We start from the raw sequence: 24,392 nt of genomic DNA on the forward strand, positions 1-24,392 counted from the left end.
ACGCCTATCTGTTACAGGATTTCAAGACGAATTCGATAGGTATCGCAATATTAAGAAAATTGCAAAAATTCGCAAAAAGTTGCTTTTTCACTATTTTTCACGTGAAAGCATGCTATATGTGATAAAAACATTTTTTGCAATTTTCTTAATGTCACGGTTAGACAGCGGATTTTATGAATTTATAATAAAAATTGATACGCATAATTTAAAGCAGTGGACATACGTATATATTTGAAAGATCTAAGAGCATCAACGTATTAGTTTTAGTTTAATAAAATACTTAAAAAAAGAAAGAAATTCTTATTCAACCTCTGTGTCTTGGAATCGACGCAGACATTTTTTATGTTGCATAAAGATCCGCAGTCTAGTTATGATACTTACCGAATTCGTCTTGAAGTACTTTCGCAGATATGCGTAAAAAAATTATAGGTATATTTGCAAAAAAATGGAGGTAGACATGAAAAAAAAGGAGTTAACAAAAAATTCGCTATAATCACACGTGAAAAAGCTCTCTTGAAACCATGGTATACCTGATAAAAACATTTTCGATCGTGCTGCTAATAAAAGAGTAATCTCTACTGGTCACGATTCAGGGTTCACCCTGTATGTGCGCTGTCGTACGGCTGCTTGTGTATGTGTTTCGAAGCGGTGAGGCGCGCGCGGTCATAGACGCACAGATGGTCTGTAGGTTTCTGTGTGTGGGTTTAGCGCAGGTGGGGGAAGTGGGGAGACTGGCGTATTCCATGGGCGGGGCCTCTGCCAGCTGGCAGATGTTTCCCGCGCGGCCGCACCATTCCTCTAGCGTAAACCTACGCGACGCGAAAGTAGTTCCTCGGAACGCGTGAAATATTTCTAACAATAGTTCGGCGAGGAGTCGGCGGATAGGTATATCGTTGATCCGGCAGAAAGCGGCGGACAACTTGCGCGCAACAACCTGCAAGAAAGCTACGGAAACACGGCGTGAAAGCAAAGATGAGCTGGTGCGGGATTGGTCCAAAGAGAGTCGTCGTCCAGGGCAGAGTACCGCGTACCGTTCACCCTAACCGCGTACACTAAACTTCTACGCCGAAGAGTGCAACGCGCGAGCGTGTTTCTTTCTCTCGACCGTTCGACGTTGGACCTCTCTGTCCACGTTTTCCATCTGATCGCATTAAAGATTTTCGATCGACAACCAATACGACGCGGTGTATCATCCGCGATCCTAATCTCGCGAGGTGCGTGAGTGCTATTCGCAAAGAGTGCCGGACAATAAACGTGTAGTATGTGCCGCCACGTGATGGCCCCGTCGCCATGCGTACGTGCACCAACATTCCGCGCGACAACTAAATTTATCGGACGATCCGTTTCGGACGCGTAACGCTGCGCAGACTATCCGAGGAGTTTCTCCGAGTTGAAAGTCTGCGACGCTTCTGGAAATTGAACAGGAAGAATCTCGTCGGACGAGTGTCTCACAAAAAAAAAAAAGAAGAAAAATCGAGGAAATCGTGTGTGGATGAACTAATAAATTGTGCATCGTATCGGAGAAGAAAATTGGACCGGAGCGAAGGGTGTCGCGTGGACGAGAGAATCTCGGGAGGGGGCGCTCGGCGAACCCCAGATTATGACAGCCCTGAAGCCGGCGGCGGAGTGATTCGTGGTACGGCTGTGGGGGCCCTCAGCTGTTTCCCGCCAAAGATCGCCATTACAAAACGCGTTCGGGCGTTGTGTGTGCGCCGCGCGGAGTGGCTGTCCCGTGGACGAATCTCGGTGCGTGCCATCGTCGCGGTCGAAAAAAAGAAAGGAGAAACCGAAAATATTGAATAACGAGAGTTCGGTACGTTGTATCCGCGACGGGAAACGGGCGCGAGAGGTGTGCGCGTTGTTTTTTTTTTCGGTGGAGTGTGTGAAAAAGCCCGTCGCCCCTTGTTCGCTGCCGAGACGTGGGATCGCGCGGCGGGATTCTTAGTGCTACGGACCAACGAGATATGTCAGTGTTTGGTTGTGAGGATCGTATACTGCTAGAAGAAATAGTCGAAGCCGCTGACGAACAGGAAACGAATTTGTGCGGGTAAGTTGTGTTTTTCCATTGTTTTTTTCGATGTCGCGTCGAACAGACGGAGGATTTTGATTGTGGTTCGCGGTCGCGAATACGACGCGCGGTTATAGATCACATGTCGGTCGACGGGAAATCCGTTCGCGAGTTACATATGCTATGTGCGGCGAGCACGTCAGCGTACAGTGTATAGAACGGTCGCGGATCGCCGTGCCACGTCATTTGTGACTTCAAATATGTACATACGTATACTTGTACGTACAAGTACAGCGTAACAAGGAGAACGCGAACTCGTACCGTCGTCCACGGCGGCACGAATTTATCGGCGAAGGAAGGCGTGCTCGCCCTCCTTATCGATTCATGCTGATTACCAGCGTATCAACGTCTATCTCCTCCTCTCTTCCCTTTCTTCGCGCTATCCTCGTCGTACATAGTTCGTCGTATATACGTAACTTGCGTCGTAGCGGTTCCCCGAGCCCTGTTTAATCGTGAACACGGACGTAAAAACGTGCGCACAAACGCAAACAAAATCTAGTTTACCCTCGATAGCCAGCTGTCGCGAAGCCGGCCGGCCGGCAGACACCGCTGACGGACCGGCCGGCACAATAGCCTTCGTCTCTTTCATATGACGCAATTTCACGATATTCTTTCCTCCCAGTCGATTCGAATTTCTTTCGGTGCAGATTCTTTTTTGCTAATCTTTCCGCATTATATTGTTTCACATCGCATCGTACAACGGTCTTTTTCTATTTTTACGCGAACCATAGGTACTCGTGCGTCGAGGTGAATCGAATCGTAGCCACCATGCGTTCACGCCCAAACAAGCATGGCGCGAGAGCGAAACTGGTCGAAATGTATATACACCAAAGTATTCGGACAATTGTAATTTTTTGCGAGTTCTTACTTCATCTATTTTCTGGCAGTGTTGCATTTGGTAAATTTTATTATTTCGATTCTCTTCGGATTGTCTGATTCAATTTTGAACGAGTACCATTCGGAAATATATGTATAGCGAACGATAAATGTGAACGTAATTATGAAAGTGGTGTAAATGATGTACTTCTTGTTTTTTACAAATTTTAACTTAGACCACGTTCATAATTATGGGCACAAATTTATTTGAAATTCGTTTTGCGTCAATTAGACTCTTTGTTTCTCCGATTTTCCACAATTTTAACACTAAACCTACCACTGGTTTTATATTTCTTGTTGAAATTGATTCGATAAATTTCTTTAGCCAAGCATATATTGCAATAAAAATTGCGAAAGATCTAAATAAATAGAGCCTGGTCATTTTCGTAAGCTGAAACATTTGAATCGCGTTTAGCGCTCGGTAGGCTTAGCGTCAACTGATTTCGGAAGAATGATTTTCTTCGAACAAAATTTATTCAAATGAAAGACAACTCGACACGTAGCGGTTCTGCGTCGCGTCGAACAATTCAACATCGAGAGCCAATCGATAGAAACGTTTCCCGGGCAAAATTAAAACAAAATTGACTGGTGCGCGTCGTTACCGGTTTACAATACGGATTAGCGGCCATTGAAATCGCAGCTTTATATTTGAAATATACAAATATTTCTGAAACAATCGTTGAATTATAATGACGTGTAAAATCGGGAAGAAAATCGGCTATAGGTAATTGAATAGATGATTTGCATAGAGTGCGTTATGCCTCGATATATTTTCGGATAGAAGAATTTCCACGGTAAATGGTATCGCGTCTGGAATAAATCATACCGGTTTTCTGCGAGGACTTCGCCGGTAAACGGTTGCTCGGCTGAGCACCCGTGGTCGCGATTAATCGTTTCTCGGAATGTTATCTGCGAGTTGTCTAAGTCTAAACAGGTTTGGAATGCATGTACGGTACTCTCTCAGTTTGTACGTCTCGGCTCTGTACACTCGTTTCCTTGGTTTCCCTCGGCGACTAACTTGTAAGTACCGAGTACCGAGTACCTCGCGCCGCGCTGGTCTCTATCACGGTCACGATACGATCGAAATCGCTCCGAGGAAAAAGTATCGGGTCTCCGCAGCTTCGAGAGCAAACCCGTGTACTCCCTAATGCTCCCTTACCGAACCGCTGCCTTTCTCTTTTTCGCTAATAAACCGTAACAACGGTTTTCCCGATTTTTATTCTGTGCTTCATTGTAGAATCTTTCGTGCATCCGAACGCGAACACTCAGGGCCAAACAGCAGCCACGACGCATATGTAAACAAATACGTATTAAGGATCGATAGCGACGTATAAAAATACATTTCCAACGTACTGCTAGATAAACATACACAATGTAGTATCTGAATATCGCGTAGTGTACACAAGGAAGTTGTAATTACACATGATTTCATTCCATTGATGTAATTTGATACGGTGAAACCATCAAGACAATCTCGATTGAAATTATTAGAGATAGAAAGACATTTTTAATTTTCCGTGTACATACTTGTAACCGACGAAGAAAATTTTGATTTTATTTAGTCAACAGAATTAGTCGCAGCATCATAGTTGATTCATTTTATTTTGCGTTTGGCTCGTGCACAATTCTCAGGATCGATTGTCGTAGCTTTTGTTTACATTGGTAGCGAGCGACATGGCATGGCATGGCTTGGTGCGGCGAGGTAGGACGAGGCGGGACACGGCGAGGCAAGATGGTTTCGGTTGGCAGGTCTGCTCGCGGTCGCGAACGAGCCTAGACGAGCCTAGTGAAAATAATAAAAAAAAGGGTCGGAAACAAAAGGACGAGAACGGCCAGTTCTCCTTTGTGTACGGCCGAGTGACCGACAAGACCTGGGCACATACTATGTGTGTTACGTAAAGTCGCGTTTGTTGCACAATAATGGATTTCTATAAATAACCGAACGCACGCCGCTTCGCCTCGACTTCTTGTTTACATACGCTCATCACCTCTCCATTATGTTCACTCGCATAGAGCTTCGATTTATCTCTTACATAGTAGGCAATCCGCGACGGCTACACTGCGATTATATACACCGGTTCTAAGGGAAGAACGATAACTGTCAAACTTTTTTTTTTTATTAAGGAAATCTCATAAGAGGTTCATTATAAGTAGATAGCGGATTTTATGGATTTATTACAAAAATGGGTAGGTGTAATTTAAAATGGAAAGAAAATAAATTTCTATCTCACTCCGGTTTGTTGCAATTTAGGTAGAAAGTTTTCATTTTGCATACAGATCTGCTGTCTAATTATGACATTTTTTCCTCTAGCATTTTTTTTTCACGAGATTTTCAGAAACAGCTGAAATCTTAACTCGAAGAGATTGTTCAACAATAATGGTCTTCGAGTATCACACAAATTACACTGCCAAAAACTGTCCAATTTTAATAAATTGCGAACGATTTTGTTGTTATTTTTGGTACACGTAAATTCGCAATTGATTCGTCGGCCGAGTAGTCTATAGTCCCGCGTGTGCGGTTTATTATCAACGTTACGACGTAGTTTTCGATGTTGATCCGCTCGCTGGACGTACACGCGATATCATATACCGCACCTCTTAGGGAAAATTGTCGCGGTTACGGTGCAAGTTCCTTACACTTCAACACGGCTCGTCTTGAATGGAGCGGCAGTCGGCTCGGCAAAATCAAACATATCTTGTACACACGAACGATTTTATAGTTTACATACGAAGTTCTCGTTGGAGGTATCGAGCGTAAATGATTGCGTTAATGCACGCGGCATACCTAACGTTTGTTCTCCACGTTTCTTGCACCTCTGAATCAATGTAATTCGTCTAGGAAAACTGCAACAAACTCTTTTAAAAATGAGTAATTTAAAACGGCAAAAACATTGGAAGAATTTCAAAGTATGTACCGTTTTATTATTGTCAAGCTGTTAAACACGTTGACGCACAAAATAAATTTTTATTTCATTCCAGCTTGTTGCAATTCAGCTAGAAAATGTGTATTTTGCACGTAAATTTAAACGAATAATTCTGCTGAAAAATTTTAAATTGCACTAACACTTATTACGAGAAAGAACATCTGATACGTGTTTATCCGTTGATCGCGCAACCCTACGTATCAGCTGATTAAACGTTCTCGTATTACATAATTTACGCGATTGATACGTCGCATCGGTACAATCGCGATCAAGATCAATTTTTTTCACCGGGAATTTCTGCGCGCGAGCGTTACAGACGCAATCGCTTATCGGTTTTCACCTCGTGAAACATTTCTAATCGTTCGAACGACTGCGAGCGCGTTCTTCGATAATCCGAACGCTCTGACGATGCACATAGTAAATGTAGGTGCAGCGGGATTAGGCTGTTGCACCAAGTTGCACAAAGTAACGAAGGCGCAATACGTATATGCGCTAGCGTCGTCTCTTCTCGTTCGCAGGGCGTAGGCATCTTTTTCTGCTTTCACCCTCCAATATTTTTGTTCTTGAAATTTCTGAGGGTCTTAACGCTTGTCCGTCCCTCTCGTGCCAATTTGACACAGTTTTTCCGAAATAAGTTGTACCGTTCTGTTATCTGTAGGTAAATTTTTCTGAAACTTGGTAACTTATTAGTTGTCGATATTGTCGTTGTATGCATCAAATCTTGTAATCGAATTTTAAATCACTTCCCGACGAGCTAGAGACTTGAAACTTTAAACATAGCTCAGAACTGGATGACAGTGCAATATTAAAAAACAAATTTTAAAAAAACTGTGCGTTCAGGAGAAAAAAAATTTAATATTAACCGTCACACCCCGTCGCGCGACACACGGTACATAGTACGTCATCGCGTTCAGCGATCCCCACTCCGCGCGCCAGCGCTCCCTACTCTATCAAGAGACGTCTATCAATATATTTCCATATTGTATTGCGTTTCTATATACATCTTACTATTTCATACCAGTATTACTATGTATATCTTGCGTTCCATTAAAAAAATACTAAAAAGTAGAAAATAAAATATATAAAAAAACTTTTTAAAAACCACGCTTATATTAAAATGCACTAAAAATAAGAAAATAATTTTTTTAGGCATTAGAGACTATAAATAAAAGCGTGGAGCGCCCACGAAGATTACATCAATATAGTTTAGCGCTCCACACTTTTATTTATAGTCACTAATGCCTAAAAAAATTATTTTTTCCTTTTTAGTGCATTTTGAAAAGTTTTTTTTATATATTCTTTTTTTAATGCGAAACGCGTAACCGGAAAACCCAAGATGTAGATGTTAACTCATCAAGTTGAATAAAAAAAACATCGAGAATTAAGTGTTCAATCAATTCGTTAAGTTAAGTCGATTTGACACCGAGGGACAGATTCAGTTGGTGAAATCAGGGGCGGATGAGGGTAGGAAGAGTTGATCCGTTTCTTGCAGCAGAACAGCAAATCGTTTCGGGCGGATACAATTACCGTCGCTCGATGCTCCATCGATTTTCCTTTGATATTTACGTCGTCGTTGTCCCTTCGCCGATGCGTGCATACCACGGGTCTCCGATGGTTATTATCAGCTTGTCGTTTGTCAACCGTTGGAAAAAGAATTTCGCTCGGTCGCCTATTCGCCTATTCCTTGCACGATCTACAGGTAGTAAATTGGTCGATAATTTGTGTCGTAGGTACACCGTTGTCTCCCAGTATCTGAATACATACTCGTTTGAACAGTCTGAACCATTTTAGAACAAAAGTTTGAGCGTTGGTTGTTCTTTCGTCGGTCGGACGTGTCCGATAAGACCGTTTTTCACGTTCGCGGTTAATTATAGAACCGGGCGAAACAAGATAACGGATTTAATTGGCTCGGCTTGTATCTGCGTTCGCATAAATCGGATTCGACCGAAATTTCATTTAACAAAGTAGACAACGGGAAATCCGTTTCTGCTGTAACTGGATTCGAATGCACGCAACAATGTTAACGTGGCAAAATCGTTTCCGTCTCGTGTCGGCATTAACCTAGGAGACGCGAACTATGGAAAATATGCGCTCGTTTAATTATAAAAATGGTCCACGTGAAAATTGTATTTGAAATTAAAAATTGTATTTCAATTCAAATTCAACTTTCTATCATTATATTTGAATCTAAATTCAAATTCAACTCCCAATTCAACTCCTAAATTCAGCAACCCAATTAAAATCGAAATTCAACTTTCATCAGTTATTTCACATCACATAATTTCCCACTAAAGGAATTCAATGTAATTTTTACGATACATATTGCGAAAAATGAATCGTTAGATAATGCTTGTTATTTCAACATTCTACAATGGAATTCATCCTTTTCCTTTAAATATCTCGCAACAAGAAATAAATTGAAAACTTAATATTCGAATTCCGACGAAACGATTTCTTCTCCGATCTGGTGGATCTCTCCGAGCGATTTTCACTCCGAGCGAGTATCAGCGCAACGGGCGCGTAAAATCCGCAATTTAATTACCATTACAGCGTATTGTTATTGTCGGACGCGATAGGTGCTATATTTATAGAGCGCGTGCTCGCGTATCGATTGCCAAGGCGGCTTCACCGTGAACAATATAATGCATAATATCGTTCTCCGGATTGTACGAATCGACGATACGATAGAGGTGAGCGTCGCGTCGCGGCGTCACGTCGTTGCACTGCAAAATCTCGGCACTTGGCTGGCATCGTCTAGGAATGGGCTTAACACTTGCTGGAACTGTATATTTTCAAATCTCGTTATTCGTTATACATACTCGCGTGTAGCGCAAGGGTTAAGTCGCTCGGACAACGCTTGAATCACGGTTCTACGCAGCGCTTACGTTCGTCGATCAACGCTCGACGTTCTCTTAGGAAACCCCCAAGCAACTTGCCGATATTTCCTGAAAATATTTCGTCGCAATGCATATCTCCACAACCTCTTGCACTACAATTTATTTCACGGTTGCGGTGATTAGAATTTCTTCGTCGTTCATCATTTCTTAGAAGATGAAATGTTGTATTTATTCGACAATAGCAGATTCGAGTTTGAATTCGTCACGAGTCTTTTCCAAAGTTTTCGTTCTCTGTTGAAATGTACTTCGTACACGAGAAACAAATGTGTTATCCCACACAAGGAACGATCGGTTCAATTGCAGTTTGTTTATAAAACCGTTGTATATTTGTTCATGGGATCGTTCAATTTTCTGGCCCCGGCGATCCTCACTTGATGAGAGCTCCTTTTAAACCGTAAAGACGTGTCTTTCTCGCTGTTGAATAAACTTTGTTGATTTAATTTCTATAAAGTGCGGGTTATTCTGTTCGGTTGGCAAGAAAGTAACTTCGGTATGTACTTTAAGGTGAAATGAAAAACCGAATTTCTTTATTCAATCGATGAACTTTGATCAATAAAATATATTCTTATTTATTCTTTTTGGCAAAAGATCATCGAACAAAAGGGGAAATGTCTTATTCGTTAGAGTTCATTGCTATTTCACTTTAAAATATCGAAATTACTTTCTTGTCAACCCAATACATAGTACATAATCTAATATTCTCATTCCGCGGAGAGTCAAAGCTGCGAAAAATGATGGGTAAAGTCACGAAACGGCCTCCAGTTCTGCAGTTCGCCGACAGATAACAATGGTTTCTCTGTTGACCTCTCGCAGCCGGCGAACTAGCGGTGCACGCGCGCGCGTGCGAATGTTGCTCGTGGACGAAGACCAAAGGGACCCAACTTCAGACAAGAATAATGCCTCTGTCTCACGCTAGTCCCCTTCTTAGTTTCTTCTCGGAGACGTTCGACGACTTGTCACTAATTCTGTATCGCGAGATACTCAATGGTTCCAATGATACCGCGCCTTGTTAAGGGGTGGTCTCGTTTCCAGGATTGCAAGGGTGCGGGATGTTTCTTCTCGTTTCTCGTTTTTCAGTAGTCGAAAGCGCTAGATGAAAGATCAATCCTGTGGTTGTCGGGAAGAACGCCGCATATTATACTTTGTCACTAATGCTTTGACATAGGACATCGGTTGAATTGCATTATTTTTTTGATTCTTTCGAATTTGTTTTTATGACTTTTTTTTCTGGTAAGCACGTAACTCCTATATTATAAAGCTCAATTAACACTGAGGATTCTAGATTTTTTATTTGACCATTATTGAGATAGGAAAGGTGTTTTCATATGGGAATTGATCGAATACATTTTTTGACTCCAGTATACAGGGTGACTCACCTAACGTTATCACCTCAAATATCCTTGTTGTCTTCAAGGATACATTAAATGTCTTCAGGACAAAGTTGAATGGTAAAATGGGGCTCACACAACACTAAATAAATTTTTTTTTAGAGATATCGAAGTCCCCTTCATTTTTTTAAATGGAACCACCCTTTTTTAAACATCCACAATGATAGTCCCTTTCATTACGAATTCAGTGACTATAATTGCGCAAGGTCATTCAGTAAAAATCGCACAAAATATAAATAAATAACATGTGGCGTTTTCCTGACAACTACAGAACCTAGACCGCCGTGTCGCTCAAAAGTTCCACTTTTACGTTTGCGAGGCGTAATTTGCATTATTCAGCAGCATTATGAAAATAGCTATGTACATGCGCAGCTTTATGCTTCCGAATAGTAAAAATAGGATTTTAGAGGGCGACTGCGACTTAGATCTTTCATCTAGCGCTTTTGACTACTGAAGAACCCCATTTCTGCATTATCGAGAAACGAGAACGAGATAAACGAGACTACCCCGTTAAAAAGATTTTCAAATCGGTTTCAGAAAGTTGAGTCGACGGTTCTTCGGAGCTCGAGTCGAGCCACGGTTTTCGGTTTACGGTTAACAAAGGAGGACCGGACTTTTCTGGTCCTGACTACCTGAACGACTACATCGGGTTCCGGAGAAAAAGGGACAGAATACAGAGCACCCGGTTCCTCTTTGTCCCCTGACTTTCGACTGGCTCGGTCCAGCGTTTCAAGAACGCGATTTCGACACACTTTGAATGCGAAAAGGTCACCGTTTTCGACCTTCTTATACTTTGTCCACCAACTTTGAATATTTCAAACGCCATTATCCCCCGCCGCGCGTACCTCGGATTCGAAGTCGGCGAGTCGTTCTTGTGAATCGCGATAAGCGAGCGTACCGTGAATCGCGTGTCGCGATGGCAAAGCGTAAATTGGAGAGAAAAAAAGGAGGTTGAACCGTAGGATAAGAGAGCCAAGGACATTCTTACTACCTGACGGTACGCCGTTGCCGCACCGCATCCCGCGCCCCGCTCCTTTGTAGAAACTCTGCCGGTTGTGTCATTGGCGGTCGAAATCCGACAGCTGGTCGACTCGCATCGTTTCGTGCGTCAGGTCGCACTCGCATTCCGATCGTCATCGATATATGTGGTATAAGTTGTCATTGTTTTCGTCGCAGGTGTTACGTCGCAACACGCCGCGCTGAGCCGCATCGCGCCGGTCGATCGATGCCGCCCGGTGTACCTATACCGCGTGTCAAATTTCGCGTTATGAGGCGTTGATCTCGCCCGAAATCGTCGCTGCGCTCTTCGTTCGCTACGTCTCCTTCTTTTCCGTAGTTTTCCAACGTTTCACTGGGAACGAAGATAACGAAACTCCGATAACGTACGAGTTACTACGAGTTATTAGACCCGTTCGAGTCTTCAAACTCGCGTGTCTCCGAGTACGGGAATATATTAATAACACACGTGCATTTACATACATATGTATTAAGTCCGCGGGCATGCGTGTACTATTTCGCGAATGTATATTTAAATACACGTGTATTAATGCATCCTCATTTGAATTCGTATAATCTTTAGAACAATGATATCGAGTACATATTGAGACTATGGCTTCACAAAAATCGTAGTTGTTGGTGCAACAATAAACTTAAACTTTATGGTTTAGTTGATTACACTTTCTGTAATGGGAGTGGTTTTCAAATTAATTGTTCCATCTATTTTATACACCCATATTTTCCTTTCGAAAATTAGTAACTGTATCCTAAAAGTTAATACGAATTCAAATGCGGATACGTTAATACGCGTGTATTTAAATATACTCAAAATGACACGTAGCGAAGTGAAATGGGGATCTCTAGAATATATCGCGTTGATGAGAGCGGTGCGGTGATTTCTGTTTCTATTTGGTTGGCAAGAAAGTAATTTCGGTATTTAGAAAAATTTAGAAAAATTTCATTGCTTAACCCCTTTCAGTGATTAGAACTTTCTTTGTACACGTAATTTCCGAAAAAATTAGAAAGTTTATCCGATAGCTATACGTTAACGAAATCAAAATAGACTTTTATCTCGGTTTAAAGAAAATGAATAACACACAGGTATGTACATATCTATTAGACTCTGTTCAGAATCTTCATCACGAGTCTGACACGATATTCTAGGGCAAGGGGTTAAAGTTCATTGCTTGAATCATAAAATTGGCTTTCATTTCACTTTGAAATACCGAAATTACATTCTTGCCAACCCAGTCCACACGTGCACCGCCAGTCTCTCGTCATCGCTGCACCATAAATATTCGCATTTAATTCTATTGGTTTGATTTTGCCGCGATCTTCACCTCGCCGTTACCCTCGCTCTCTTCACCGCTCCACTATATCTGTACCCTGAGTCACCGTGCAAAGAAATGCCCTCTTTCAAACGAGTTCGTTCCACGTTAATATTTCCACGGTAATACATCGATTCCTCCGGGCCGGTGAGACGACCCTCCAAGTCCGAAGTTCTCTGGGTGAACCGAGGTAGACAAGTACAGTGGATTCTCTCGGTGATCGGGCTTTGTCGTCTACCCGGTAATCGCATTGCCATCCCATTGTGGTCTGGCCGGGTATCCAAAAGGTATGGACCTTGCTGCGATCTTGTCGACAGCGACAGAACCGTTGAACGGGTGGGGATGGTAAAGAGCAAGCGACGTTTGTACACGAGTCATGAATAGCGTCTATTACTCTCTATAATCTCTCGTCGGCAGTCCCGAGCGTCGCAACTGTAACACAGCGTGTCCGCGAGAGTGATTCGCGAACGGAGCTCTCACGCTCGCGTCTGCTCCAGAATAAATTCTCGTGATTTATGCTGTTTAGAGTAAAAGCGACAACTATGCGGCTTATAAGCTCTCTAAGGTCTCGGTTCGCTAATGGGCTCTGCTCTCAAGAATAATACTGCCAGTCGTTGTGTAACAATAGGGAAGGTGACGTCAGCAAGCGAGACGAACCAATGATATTTTTGTCAAAAACGGTTCAGGTGGATAAATGTCCGGCGAACGACGGTTTTAAACGATAAAACTAAGTTAATTGGATAGCGTTTTACCCCACACAGGAAAAGCTGTGGTTCGACGCCCTGACTGACAGGACCGGAATCACACAAAGTTGTTCGATGATGCCTTCGGCTTACTAAAATTTGAAAATTTAGGGAAAAATGTTTAAATGCAGCATTTGCGCTCGTTGTCTCCGTAAATTCTTAAAAATGTCGATATTTCCCCTAAATTTTCAATTTTTCGGCTGAACACGCAACCCGGAGGCATCGTTGCTCAACTTTTGGATTTTGATCCCGTCGTTAGGGCGTCGAACCACAAAGAATGAACGAGAAGAAGGTTTTTTCGATCCGGTGTGTAATGCACAGGCCCGCGAAAATCGAGCGAGAAAGAGAGAGACGAGGAAGACGAAATAGAAGAGTCACGTAGACTCGACGTGGCGCCCGCTGGCCTGCGCCTTACGTCACACAGCTAAATATATGCCTGGCTGTTCCCAATCTCATTCCCATTCCCATTCCCATTCTCGTTCTTCGCCTCGTTCCCCATCCTGTTCGCGAGCTAACGCACAGCCGGGCGCGGAGGCATCTTTACTGCCAAAGACATCCGCGAAATTGCCCTGCACTCCCTGTTCCTCTTAAACGCTTCGTCCTCGGCGACTATCCGCGCGTAACCCGATACATCGACGAGAAAGCGTTCGGATCGCCGCGCGACAAGTTGATCGTATTTTTATAATCGGCTCGATCTCGCGCCTGTGCGACAATTTTTCGTCGAGTCCGAAGCAACCGGGAAGAATCCGCTAGTAAAAGAAAAGGTCGCGGCTGCGCCAGCACTGTTCGCTCCTGGTTTTGTGCTTGATCCTGTTAACATCTGTCGCGGACAGTCCCGTTTCAGAAAAATTCCACTCGCAGCTGCCGCTGGCAGCAATCTTTACGCTTATTCGCTCCTATTTTTTTCCTCTGAAAGCGAGTCGCTCTCCGAACGCCTTTGTAACGATCCGTCCTCTATCGAGACAAAATGACCAGTCTTCCGACGCAATACGTCGCTCTTATCCAATAATCAATTTCTTTCGAAGATATTTCTCGAGAGTACCGCGTTCTCGGCTAGTCTAGGAAACACGAAGCGATTCATTGATAACTTCTATCACGACGCGTCTCATTTACTCCGTGTTGCGAAACGCTTGTTGTCGAGCTGCGAACTATTCTCAGCTGTTCCAGGAAACGCTGAAACCATCGTCCGACTCCTCTCCGATCACGAGATCCTAGAAAAGAAGGAAAAGAGAATAAACAGCGTCTCTCGGGTCGTGCCTAGACAGCGATTCATAGTCTTGAATGAATCGCCGCGCCGAGGATTGCTACGAACGCGAATTCGCTCAAGTTCTCGCGAACCTTGACCTATTCGTATCGCGCCACGCCGCATCGAACCATGCGTTTCGATTAGCAAAACTCGAGACTTGCGACCAATTTGTTGCGCGTTTCATCGATGCATCGCAAAGCTGTGCTCCAGGATGCAATTATCGCAAAAGGTAGACACGCTCGAAAGTTCCACGTAAGAAGAAACTTCCGGAAATCGGTCGACGCCATCGAAAGAGTGGTTGGCGAAACGTTCCAGGCTCCGTTCGCGGCTCTTTTTCTGTGGAGAGCTCGCAAGACTCGGTTTCCGGTGCGGTTGGTTTCCTAGTTGCTCGCAGCTGATAGGCGAGCAGAGATAGCGAGACTCGTGCGAAGGCACCGGTAACAACCAGCTGAGTGGCGCCAGCCGTCAGCTGTTGGTGACTCACGCGAGCCGAGCCGATCCAAGCCGAGCCAAGCCGAATCGAGACACACATTCGCCACAGTCTTTCTCGCGTCCCTCACCGACACACACGTACGCGCGTGCGCGATATAGTAACGATAACAGTGTACCGAGCGAACCGACACATATCGGGACAATCGCGACGTGGCAGAGAGATTCGTCTCTCTCTTCCTCTCTCTTTTCCTCTCTTTGTTCGTCGCCGTAAGAGTGTGCGACTCCGCGGCGTGTACCACCACACACGCTTTTTCACATGTGCCACGTACGTACGCCGCGTGACGAGATTCGCACGCCTTCGCGAACTTACCTGCAACCATCGTCGAGGCTTCGCTGGGAACCCACTGTGGTATGCGTCCCGAACTTCGTTGCATTTTTGTTCGGACCCAATCGGACCGGGCCCCCGGTTCCTTCCTGTGGCATTTAATTCCTTGCTATACCATTTTCTTTACAGTTACAGTGATTGAAACGTCTTTGTCCCTAAAAATAATTCCGGTCGTAGAAGGGAAAAGAAAATTTATATTTTTTGTATGGCTGCATTGGCTACATATATGGCGCCAATAAAAAAATGGCTGTATCATTATTCAAAATATCGTTTACATTACTAAATATGTTGGTGACTAATCAATTACTAAATAGTGACGCTGAGAAGAAGCTTTGCAGTAGAAGTTATTTTAACTTGAAAATGAAACATTTCTTCCGAACTGGAATGATTCCATTGTGTACATGATTTTCTTCATTTTATAGATATGGAATTGATATAATACCTCATACAATACTAAAATGTTTAGTAGTTGATTGGATACCAACGTACATAATAATAGAAGTTGTTCAGAATGGTCAGTTTCACAACATATGTATTTGAATTTGATCAAAATCGATGAGGTGTATGTTGTATGAGGTGTATGTCTTTCATGTTCACATCTTCGTGTTCCCAAGATCGTACCGAAGCTCTTCCGATTTCGAGGGTGTACGCTTCTGAATATTTCGCGACGATTAACCGGTCCGACTCGTTAACAAGAGATTATGTTTGCCCCCGTGAAAGGGGAATGTATCGGGTCCACGATGAAAAGGAAGAAGGTAACGCTGCTGCTAGCCACCTACTTAGACGACCTACTTCCGCGCTTCTGATCCGAGCTCTCAGCGGGTATCCAACAAGCTGACGTCACGGTCGACCATCCGGTCGTTGGCGTACCAGCTGATCCAACGTATCCATTCGACGAGAGAATGCCATGTGGGATTCCATTAGACCACGTGTCCACGTCCAACCGCTTCGAATTCTCGGACCGATTGTTTCTTCCAATCGCCTGTACTCATTCCGAGATCCCTTTCTTCCATCTCACGAGGACGGAGTACTAATTTCTAATTAACAAAGTCTGAATCGGGTCTTGATAACGAACTTTTCCTTTCGTAGCAACCGAGTGGAGATCTTACATCCATCGTATTAGGTGCGCAAATAAGTCCTGTCCCCCTTTTTTTCCAAATTCAAGATTTTATTACATAAAATTTAATAAAGCGTCTGGGTCGGATTTTCGATGAGCAATTCCTCCAACTCACCGTCATCAAATTAAAATTAAATTAAAATTGCCGGCTTTAAATCTTTGGTCCCACTCTTTGCATGTTCAAACCATTCCAGTAGCTTCAACAGCTGATTTCCTAAGCTGGAATGCAAAGCGTAGGCAGTGACGCAAATGATGCTTCTCGCACGTCATATTGCTTGAAATTGTAGCATAGGATTGCAAACTCTCAGAGCGCTCATCACGATTCTTCTTAAAACTAAAAGAACGGTCTTCCAGACGGCAGGAAAATCGGGAAGCAATTCGAATTCAGTCAGAAGTTATGATCGTAGAAAAAAAAAGGGGAAGGAACTCATTTGCGTACCGAATAAATACGTGTACCGTGACGCGTTCGATAGGTATATTCGTACGTGGTACGATTTACACGGATACTACGGCAGCATTATCGGCACGCGTTGAACGAATGTTCGGTGAGCAGGCCGCAAGGTCACGGTCTTTCCCCACTGACTCATTTCACATCCGCCATCCTGATCTTTCCCCTGTCTCTCTGGCGTGGCACGACGCGTCGGCTCCCGACCGTTTCTTCCCTGTAATTTAACCAGATGTTGCTTGTCGCGTTCGCTCTTTTCAGGCGTGTTCTCGAGTGTCTCGACGGAAAAATGAAAAGGTCAAGATTTATCGTAGTCGTTGGAATTTTATAGCAGTGCTCTTCTCCATGCTTCGCGTCTTTTTGCAATTTAGTAGTGCGCGAGCCTCGAAGCGTTCTTGTTCGCCGAACGAACGACCAAACTCTTTTTTTTGTTGTGGAAAAACGAAAGTAATCGACAAATGGGGTTAAACGGTTCGAATAGGTGAAATAACTCCGGACAGGCTGGAATTGCGTGCAGTTGGGACCGTTCGGTGGTCTGACCACAGAACGACAATGACGTCTTGCTTCATTGACCGGTAGTTTATCCGGTGATAATTCCTGGACGGCCGTGTAGATCCTTGAAACAAACGGCTCTCGACGCTTTCAATTTCCTTAAAAGCCCTTGAGGGGGATGGTTTTTTATATTTGCCGGTTCGGTGTTCGCTGGTTTTCTATACTACTCTCGTATCTGTAAATCAAATAGCCCGCGCATCCACGAAACCCGGCGAACACACGCGAACGTGAATACGGGAGGACGTCGCGACGCTTCGCTTTCCCTCTCGTCGGTTCCCCCCTTGCATCTGGTCTCTTTGATTTTCGAGATCTCTTTGCCGCTCGCGCCAAAATGCTTTTCAAGAGACCGCCACACTCGCCTCTTGTCGCTCGCTCTATCAAATGAATGCGTCCGCCATCGTACTCTCGCCCCGACAGCGTCACAGCCTCCTTGTCTGCCGTTTAAACATACAGTAGACTCCCTTCTTAACCGTCCCGTGTGGGACCGGGCGTCAAAAAGTATTTCAATATTATGTACAGTTACGCACGTGATTGATCACGCACAATTTAAATCGGAGTCACTTTTTTGTGAACGGACCGAACGACTTCAGTTTCTTTGTAAGGCTGGAAGGATTAGTTTGTGCGTGTACATTCCGAAAATTTCATTGAAATCGGTTAATTGGTTTACGAATTATAAACGATGAAAAGTGGTGAAAATGGCAGTTTTAGGCCGAAAATCATGAAAAATTGCAATTTTTACCACGTTCGATCGATCATAACTCGTAAACCAGTTAACCAATTCCAATGAGATTTTCATAACGCATAGAATTTATATACGTGTTTACAAAACACATCTTTGAAATTTTCGGGCCCACTAAAAAAAGTCGTAGAAATTATTAGACGTCATTTACTAAACTAATTCTCTTCCAGTCTGACAGAGAAATCGAAGTCGTTTGACGCATTCATGAAAGAGTTATTCTGCTCTAAAGCGTGCGCGATCAATTATGTGCGTAACTGTATTTTTTATGTACTCTCCGTGCCTCACGATTTGTCTTCTGGCAGGAATTCGAAAGGAATGCGGCAGCTAGCCGTTCGATTGGCTAAAGTGTGCGACGTCAAAGCCTAACCATCGGGACTGAGGGACTTCTAGTGAGGCACGGAGAGTACAGTGACATTTTTATTTGAATGTGAGGAATTTTCTCGGAATTTCGTTGTTTCCTGTTTCGAATCGAAATGAATCGAGAGGACATGTGGATCGAGCTGAAAACTGATGGTTGATTTCTGTTGCAGAAGTATCGGTTCTGGGGAGGAGGGCTCGGTGACCACGAGCGCGGCGGTCGCCGAGATTGCTGATTCGCAGGAGCACCAACAGCAACAGCAGCAATCGAAGAGCAACGGCGCATTATCACGCCGTGTTGCTGGTCAAAACGTTGCGTTGAGCAACGGGAACGGTACCAGCAACGTCGGCCGCGTTACACCGCGCAGCCACATGGAGCAAGAGAAGCGAATGCGGCGAGAAATCGCCAACAGTAACGAACGTCGTCGGATGCAGAGTATTAACGCCGGTTTCCAGTCGCTGAGGACCTTGCTGCCGCACCACGAGGGCGAGAAACTCTCCAAGGTGAGTGACGAGTTTCCTTCTTTTCTATTTCTTCCTTCTATTTCAAGCGGTATCGTCATCTACGGGAAATCATCCGCGCACGAGTGTCATCGAGGCCACCCCCCCAGTTTTCTCTTTCACATTTTCCATTTCTGTTATTTCGCTTCACAAAGATCATACTACATTTTTTTCTGGTCACCTTGTATCGCACTCGTGCGTCGGGCTTGCAAATATCCGTTCAGGCTACCCTCTATTGTACATACACATAGTAGAAACAGCGCAGGATCGAAGTTGGATCCCACTGAAATCGACAAGTCTCGCTCGAAGCCGAGCGTAGTATATTTATGTAGTCGCTTATTCCGCGATAAACGAGCCATCCGTAGTGCTTCCTCCAATAAGTTCACTGTGCTGGAGGAAGAATCGATGCTCACCTCGACATACTACATGGTTATCACCCTCTTACTCTCCATACCGCTCGATCGACCCTTCAAATTTCTATCGACCTACTCGATCCTTGTTTCTCGAATGAACGAAAGTTAGCGAAGTGATCGAGCGTCGATCAATGAAACCGAATTCGAAGGGTTAATCGATTCATTTGGAATGCGATCGATTCAACTTTCATTTGCACGCACGAAGAGTAAAAGATGTCGCCGTGTCTCGTGATCCAGTGCCACCAGTTCCAGCGCATTCTCTCCGGCGCGTTTGTAAATGAAATCGGACCGCGACATCTTTTTCTCGATCACGACGATTGCTCCGATACTCCGAGCTGTAAATATCGTACGATATAAATACACGATGCGAACGTGGATCGATGCAATAAGTGCTGTGCGTACAAAAAACGATTCTTATGCCGCACTTTTGCAATTGAGATGAACGATGACGAAACCTGCATCGTCGAGGAGATAGTACGTACCCTCGTTCAGTAGTGTAAATTTGCATTCATAGCTCTCGCTCTTTCATTCATCATTCTGCATTCTTCATCTACAGGATTTTCCTCTTTTATCAGGCGTAGAAATAAGTTCGGTGCCCTTCCAGCATACTTTTGATCTGAGGGACCCACCCGGCCTCCCTTCAGATGTGTTTGACAAGGATTTTCATTCAATAATTGCTCTAATTCCTCGTCCTGCGCTTTTTTCAGCACTCCACTGCATTCTCCATCACGGAGATCAAAATTTCAGCATTTTCGCCTAACGCGGGACAAACCGTTTTCCTAGCCTCGGCAGCATTTTTCTTTGACTCTAATGCAAAAAGAATACAGTGTCGAATGTGTTGTTCCTGAAACAACATGGTGCAAAGTGTTGTTTTTTTGAGGTTATCCACCAATTAGCGTAAATTTATGTAGTGCATTTATTAGGGCAAGGTTGATGCTTTAAAACACAGCAAAGGAGGAAATTTTAATTTGAGATGCAATCACAATTGGATATATGTAAAGGCACCGAACTTATTTGTACACCTAATACGAAGAGATCGACGAAGATTCCTCTCGAAGATGAAAAAATTGTACGTCGCTCAGTATAATCTTTTCCCTAGATTCGAGAGACTCTAGCTAATAATACTTAGCCAGATCAATCGAAGCTCGTGATTCGTTCTTGAACAGGATGTTGCTCCTTCTAAGGCCGACACGTGGACAGGAAGCAGTAACCTGTTACACTTGGCCGTGATGGTCTCGTCGATAATAGTATCTCGTTCGCGAACATCGGCGGCGATTGCGCGCGGCGGCTTTTACGAATTGTCGCGCGGCATTGTTCGACTAATTTTAGCATGTGAAAGTCGTCGGCCGATCCCACGCCGTTAAACTAGACCAGCTCGATCGACGGCGCGGCGCGCGTATGCCTAGTCATGTCGGGATGCTTTAATCGTTTGTTCCCGGTGTCCGTGTTCCAACCGTGTGACACTGACCGCCGTTCCACGCTCTGCTTCGTATTCTCCTTATACGGTTTGCCCCGACGACGGGACCATCAGCTGATTGCCGTCATTACCTCATTGAGATCGTGGAGTGCCCGCGCGTATTTCCTATCTTAGGGAGCCCATCTCTCTTTCTCCTATCGCGCCCGCTCGCGTTCAAGTTGCTTGAGAAAAGTCTGTTCGAATAACGAGCCCGTTCAGACCACAGATACCCACTTCACGTGAACACGTGTAATTAATATAATCCGTGCAGGAGTCCGGATACGATTTGATACACGTGTGCCCGTGTATTCAAGTACACGGATCGTACATTGAAGTATACAAGAGTTAACATGATAGGTTGCGAAAGTGAAGAAACAGCATAATCTCAGTCAATAAATAATCAATTAACTGTTTATTTCGATGAAGAAAAACCAAAGTGTTTACATTTTCCGACAGAAGACAACATCGAACCTTATATAGGCGCACGTGTACGCTTGAACTTCAATTCACGGATAATACGCGGGTAAACGTTATTTTTTCAATACACGTGTATTATCCGTGAATAAAGAAGTACACGGATATACAGTCAGGAGCAAAATTGATCACACACAGTTTAAATCAGAATAACTTTATTATGAATGGACCGATCGATTTCAATTTCTCTGTAAGGCTCTCTCTAGAGGAATTAGTTTGGTAAATGACGACGAAAAAATATGTTGAAAAATGCATTTAGTCGGAATTGTGAAAAACAATAGTAAAATTTGATTTTTACGACTTTTTTTACCTGTGTCGATCACGAAAATTTAAAGGATGCGTTTGGTGAACTTGTATAAATTATATACGCTCTCCGAAAATTTCATTGAAATTGGTTAATTGGTTTACGAGTTATGAACGATCAAAAGTGGTAAAAATAGCCATTTTTCAAGATTCCCGAACTTTTACCGCTTTTGATCGTTCATAACTCGTGAACCAATTAACCAATTTCAATGAAATTTTCGGAGAGCGTATATAATTTATACAAGTTGACCAAACACATCTTGCCCCATCAAAGAAAGTCGTAAAAATCAAATTTTACTATTGTTTTTCACAATTCATTCGCAACATATTTTTCAGACGTCATTTACTAAACTAATTCTTCTAGCCTTACAGAGAAATTGAAGTCGTTTGGTAATGTGTGTGTGATCAATTTTGCTCCTGACCGTATATTAGTACACGTGAATACGTGTATCCTCAATACACGTCCAAAACCCGTGATCTCTAATTCAGGCACGGCGGAAACCGCGCGTTATCGACCGTGAGGATCTTATTTACATTAGCGTCTTCGTATTCGTTCACACAACGAAAACAGAAATCGCGCGGTCTCCGCCGTGTCTGAAAAAGTAAACGCGAGAATGTCGATTTTAGAACGAGTTGGATCGAATGAGTCGTAAGTCGGAGGCATCGAGAGTTGCTCGGGGCGAGAATCGAAACGTGGTTGCCTCGAGAGCAACTGCGTTTGTGAACGGGCCGGCCGGCTGGTCGGTTGTGGGTGCGCTTGTAGTTTCGCAATGCGATATTTCGCGAACCAGTCCTCCTCGGGCCACATGGTTCAATTCCCACGCATTTCTCTTTAGGAGATCGCTCAGCGTCTCTTTCGTTCTTTCGATTCGTAAAGCCGCTGGCCCAACTCCTCTCCCCTTTTCTTCGTTCTTTTTCTTCTCGTCGTTTTCGTTGTGCGCACGGTCCCGCTCTCGGGCTCGCCTCGCTCTCCAGTCTCTCTCCCGCTCTCTGTCCTCCCTTCTTTCCTCTTTCTTCTCTCTTCTTTCTTGACACGTTGCGACAAAGGCCAGCCTGGCCAACCCGACGAATTCGCGAAGCCCTGGCCCACTAAGAACCTTCTCGGCCCGGCTCGGCTTCCCTCGGGTTCCGCTCGGTTCGGCCACGACGTGAATATTAACGAGACCGATCGCCAAATACGAAACATCTCGGCCGCGTTTTTTCCTCTTAGCCGACTGCTTTTGCTCGCCGCGCACCACCACGCACACTGATTCCCATTGATATTTGGACACTCTTAGGAAATACGATTTTTAATCTTCGATTTGAACTTTTTTCAGAAGTTCGAACAATTGGCGTCACATTCGATAAATTTAATTATTCCTATTCTCTTCGAATAGCGTGACTTAATTGTCGAGCTAGTACCATTCGTATAAATACAGCGAAACGATAAATGACCTTATTCCACCTCCATACAGTGACTTCCACTAATATTTGGACACTCTGAAAAAGACGACAACGTTCTTAATCTTGTACCATACGATTTGATCTTTCCTGAACTGGTTGTTTGGGGAAAAAATTCAAAATGTAGAAGAGCGAATGAACAAACATTAACATTTAAGAAGAAAATTGCGACGAGGCAGGCTCGTCCGTGCTGCCTGTAATTAGGGTTTCAAGTTCAATTCGTCTTATCGGTGTCGCTATCGTTACCGTTGCGGCGGCGTGGCTCCAGGGCAGCATGCTCGAGGAGTGTCGTGGCTTTTGTAGCGGTAGCGCATGGAAACAGAAGCAAAAAGAAGGAGAGCAAATGAGCACAGACGCCTCGACCCATTTTCATTTAGCGCTCGCCAGACAAAAATAAAAATACACCGCGGTTCTCTCCCTCTCGGTGTGTACCTTTTAACGAAACTTTAATCGGACGCACGACCACGCGTTGCCTCTTGCTCGTCCGCTCCGTTCGTATTTCGTACGCGTTATCGCTCTGCTCGTCCGATCTACCAAATCCGTTCCGGATATACGCTTCCGTTCCGAAATGTACGATCGCTTCTGCCTCGATCGTTTGCGTACTCAACGCCAAGGATGCCGAGCAATTATTTTCTAATATGGTTTACAAATGATCATTTATCGCAGCACGCGCTCGAATTTCTGCGTTCTTCACAAAGAGCACATACTCCTGCGTTCGAGCAATGAATAACTAGATGATTCGCGTCGTTATTATCTCCTTTACATTTATCTTTATAGTTTATAGGATCCGCGCTGCATCCGGCTCTTTTAATCATTTTAATTGCACGTTTCCTCGAATTCCCATGATAATTCCATTAATCGCCGGTCTCATTTGTTCATAATAATGCTGTATCTCTACGATCGTCGTTTGCTGCTGCTCGATTCGTTTCGCTCGAACATGTTCCACTCGAAAATCTTATCTGTATAATTATTCTCTTGTGGGAATTTTCCTTTTCTGTCTTTCCGACGATATAAACATTTTCGAGTTCGAATGGAATTCTCGATCTCAAGGATCGGGCTAAACGTCGCGAGAGAAAGACGGCGGTACGCCAGACGTCACGTGTTTCGCGTTTCCTCTGCCGCAATGGCAGTATGTACTACCGCGGAAAACACCGTGCGCAACGAGTGGCTTTGCCTCGCTGCCAAGTGTCGCCTATACCAACCTTTTTCATTTTTTCTCGTCGCCGTTCATTTTTCACGCGGCACTTCTCTCTCTTTCTCTCTCTCCCTCTTCGTCGCCGTGAATCGTAATTACTTCTGAACGCCAACCACA

At 44.1% G+C, this 24,392-nt stretch overlaps 1 protein-coding gene across 1 annotated transcript in view; it reads left to right on the plus strand.

The window, feature by feature from the left end:
- Positions 1–882: 882 nt before the first annotated feature.
- Positions 883–24,392, plus strand: part of Crp (transcription factor cropped) — a 119,916-nt gene continuing 96,406 nt past the window's right edge. The window contains exons 1-2 of the mRNA XM_076433595.1: positions 883–2,047; positions 18,667–18,997. Coding sequence (XP_076289710.1) covers positions 1,965–2,047; positions 18,667–18,997 — 414 coding nt within the window. The 5' untranslated portion in view covers positions 883–1,964. The remainder of the gene's footprint in view (positions 2,048–18,666; positions 18,998–24,392) is intronic.

The sequence above is a fragment of the Lasioglossum baleicum genome, chromosome 11 (assembly GCF_051020765.1).
Source record: "Lasioglossum baleicum chromosome 11, iyLasBale1, whole genome shotgun sequence".
Taxonomy (NCBI): Eukaryota; Metazoa; Arthropoda; class Insecta; order Hymenoptera; family Halictidae; genus Lasioglossum; species Lasioglossum baleicum.